At 41.8% G+C, this 2959-nt stretch overlaps 1 protein-coding gene across 1 annotated transcript in view; it reads right to left on the bottom strand.

Moving 5' to 3' along the window:
* Positions 1 to 992: 992 nt before the first annotated feature.
* The window catches only part of LOC108687150 (high-affinity choline transporter 1), an 11499-nt gene continuing 9532 nt past the window's right edge, over positions 993 to 2959 (bottom strand). The window contains 1 exon segment of the mRNA XM_018192772.1: positions 993 to 1951. Coding sequence (XP_018048261.1) covers positions 1211 to 1951 — 741 coding nt within the window. The 3' untranslated portion in view covers positions 993 to 1210.

The following is a 2959-nucleotide window of genomic DNA, read 5'->3' as shown; positions in this document are numbered from 1 at the left end:
TATATATATATACATATATGTATATATACACCTTTCTAAAAAGAAAACAAGGAAATCACTAGGCCTAATTGGCGGTGCGGGATAGGGATGCCCGGCCTGAATACGCCCGAAGCTCCGACTTCCGGTTTGGAAACGCTACGCTTTATCCCCTTGCCGCTCGCGTGTACTTTTCAATCACCTTATTCTTCCACTTTCTGTCCCCCCTTTTTTATCCCCATTTTCTCATTAGTTTATTGCTTTTTCTGAGCAGCGATGGGAATTGGGAACATGAACGCGAGCGGACGCGGGCAGGTACAGATCGTTAGACGGGCACCAGCAACATGCGGATACACGCGCGCAGAGAGAACAAACACACGCACATACACGCACACACGCACGCACAAATACACACTCATAGGTACGCGAGTACGAAAGAAATTTCGTAGCAGACTTACCGCAGGCCACCGCATTGTTGGCTCATCTCGGAGCTCCGTGGACGTAAGGTGGGTAGAAAAAGGAAAAGTGAAAACAGGAGATCATAGGTTTCAGTAATCAGCTTGGGAAAGTCGGAAAAAACTGATTAACACTAGAACGACCTCTCCAAGAGAGACAATTTCTGCTATCCGTTAACAATTTCGACTATCTACGGTAATCATCGCGATAATTATCTTCGCAGTTCCCTCGAGGACACATTAGATTAAGCAATGCTGGCTAAATGTATATTATATGATTACGCACCCGTCGATAGACTAGATTCAAGATGCAAAACAACGCGCAGGCGAATTAGAGACGTTCTAGTATTAATTCTTGTTCAAGAATTTCCTTCGGAATTATTTCAGCAATTATTTGATTAATAATTATCTTTGGCAAATAAAATATCTCAATACGCATCTTATATGTAACGATATTCATATCTCATATTAACGTGGAACTGATCGAAATAAAATCCTTCTTAGAGACTTAACACTTGGGATGATCTTTTATTACATTTGTCAAAAATTTATACTGTCGAGAATTAAGAGGAAACCGTCAGATTTAAATAAATATATCTGAAAGAAGCAACAAGATTCGAAAAGAGCTGACCGCAGGAGCTTCAGAACGAAAGACGCAGGCAGATGGCAGGGAGCAAGAAAAGAGGATCATGAGAGTGGAGCGAGAGGAAGGAAAAAAGACAGAGACCCGCACCGCCGCACTTATTGTTGGTCACAGCATCCGATCACGGAACCAGGAATTAGAACGCGGTGCTGGATTGTGGCTGACGGGACGCGCCGCCGGGCACATGTGGCACCAGGTGTCCACCACCAGGTGTCGAACCGCCGCCGCCGCCGCCGCCGCCGTCGCAGACGATGCCGTCCATTGTACCTCCGACCATCGTACATCCCGGCTCCATGTCGTAGTCCGGCTCGAGCGCAGGATTCACTCGGCCGTTCGATTCATCCTTGCTGCCGTAGAGCCTGCCGACACCCGCAGCTAGGACCGCCATTTGCTCACCCTCGGCTGGATCCGGGCCCACTCGCTCGACGTCCTCTGGGATGTTTACCACGCATCTGAAGACGTCATAACCCGGGGCGAGCCGCCCGGTCAGGAAGGCGAACTGCGTGCCATACGACACTCCCACCAGGGTTATTAACGACATCAGCATCGCCATTGTCCTGAATGGGAACATTTGCGTCGATGTCTTCTCGTCATAGCCCGGATAACGTATTAACGGGGGCAACCCCATCATCGGTTCGCCGCCGCTGATGCGCACCAGGAAGGCGATTATGTACGCTGATAAGCTGCCGTAGGTGTTGCAGTAGTCCTTGAAGTGCACCACCATCAGCAGCTGCGGGAACAGAATAACGTAGACCAAATCCGAGCACATGGACCAGAGGCCGTAGATCGATGGTATCGTGAGGGCCATCACGGTGCTCAGTATGCCAACCACACCGATTCCCGCTCGCATCACCCAGATGATCTCCATCTCTGACGCCTGCACAGAGGATGTAAAGATCGCGCTCCCACGTGAGTCAATATCGAGGAGAATAAAAGAAATTGGGAAGAATATTACGTGAAGTTCTAAGGAAATACACATATTCTGGACCATGGAAAGTAGAGCTCTAGATGTACCAAAGTAGTGCAAAGGTCCATCATGTTTGCTATTCATTTCACCATATAAGAGTTCTTAATGCCATCGTTATCTTTGCATTAAGCTCCAAAAACTTTTTGAATGGCTCTGTTCTATGAAATTCGCAAAAATAGTTAACAACGGCGCAGATATGATGAATTGACACGCGAGTATAATCAAAAGTTGGCGTAATTAAGATAGTGCAATACCTTTACTGCGTAATACATATACATGTAGAAATAGTATTATTAAAAATTACTTAGAAATTCTCAATTAAAAACATAAAAATACTTAAACAATAAAAATAATCGTAAGAGAGTAAAATAAAGTTAGATAGAAAGAATTAAATTATTAACCTAAAGTAATTATATATTAATTATTAAGTAATTATTATCTTTGTATTATTATCTTTGTATTAATCTTGTAGAGGCGACATCGTCTTGTCATAAAAAAACTTTTTTATTACCTTTGCTTAAAAATAACTAGTAAACGAAGAATCTATCTATCGATATTTACGTTATCGATATACATATATCGGTAAGCGTATAACCTTTCTGGTGAGTAAGAATAGGTACTATACTTTAATGTTCAACGCTGTTTCTATCTTCAATTCTTATTTTCTTAAGTATAATTTAGCGAGCCCGAATTTATCCTGAATTTAATTTTAAAGTAAATCAAAGAGAAATAAACTTATTTTTGTATCTTATTGCTTAATTTCAAAGGATGAATTTAAATTTGGATGAATTTAAATTATTTACAATTCTTATTCGCTTAGATTAATATTAAATTATTAATATGCTTTTGAAAAGCTATTAGCATCAAAAATTATCAAATTATTTGTCAGTTTAATGTGATATTATCACTCTAGTTCTA

Source organism: Atta colombica, unplaced genomic scaffold (assembly GCF_001594045.1).
Source record: "Atta colombica isolate Treedump-2 unplaced genomic scaffold, Acol1.0 scaffold200, whole genome shotgun sequence".
Classification (NCBI taxonomy): Eukaryota; Metazoa; Arthropoda; class Insecta; order Hymenoptera; family Formicidae; genus Atta; species Atta colombica.
The sequence above is the reverse complement of the archived record's forward strand: the minus strand, read 5'-3'. Positions and strand labels throughout refer to the sequence as shown.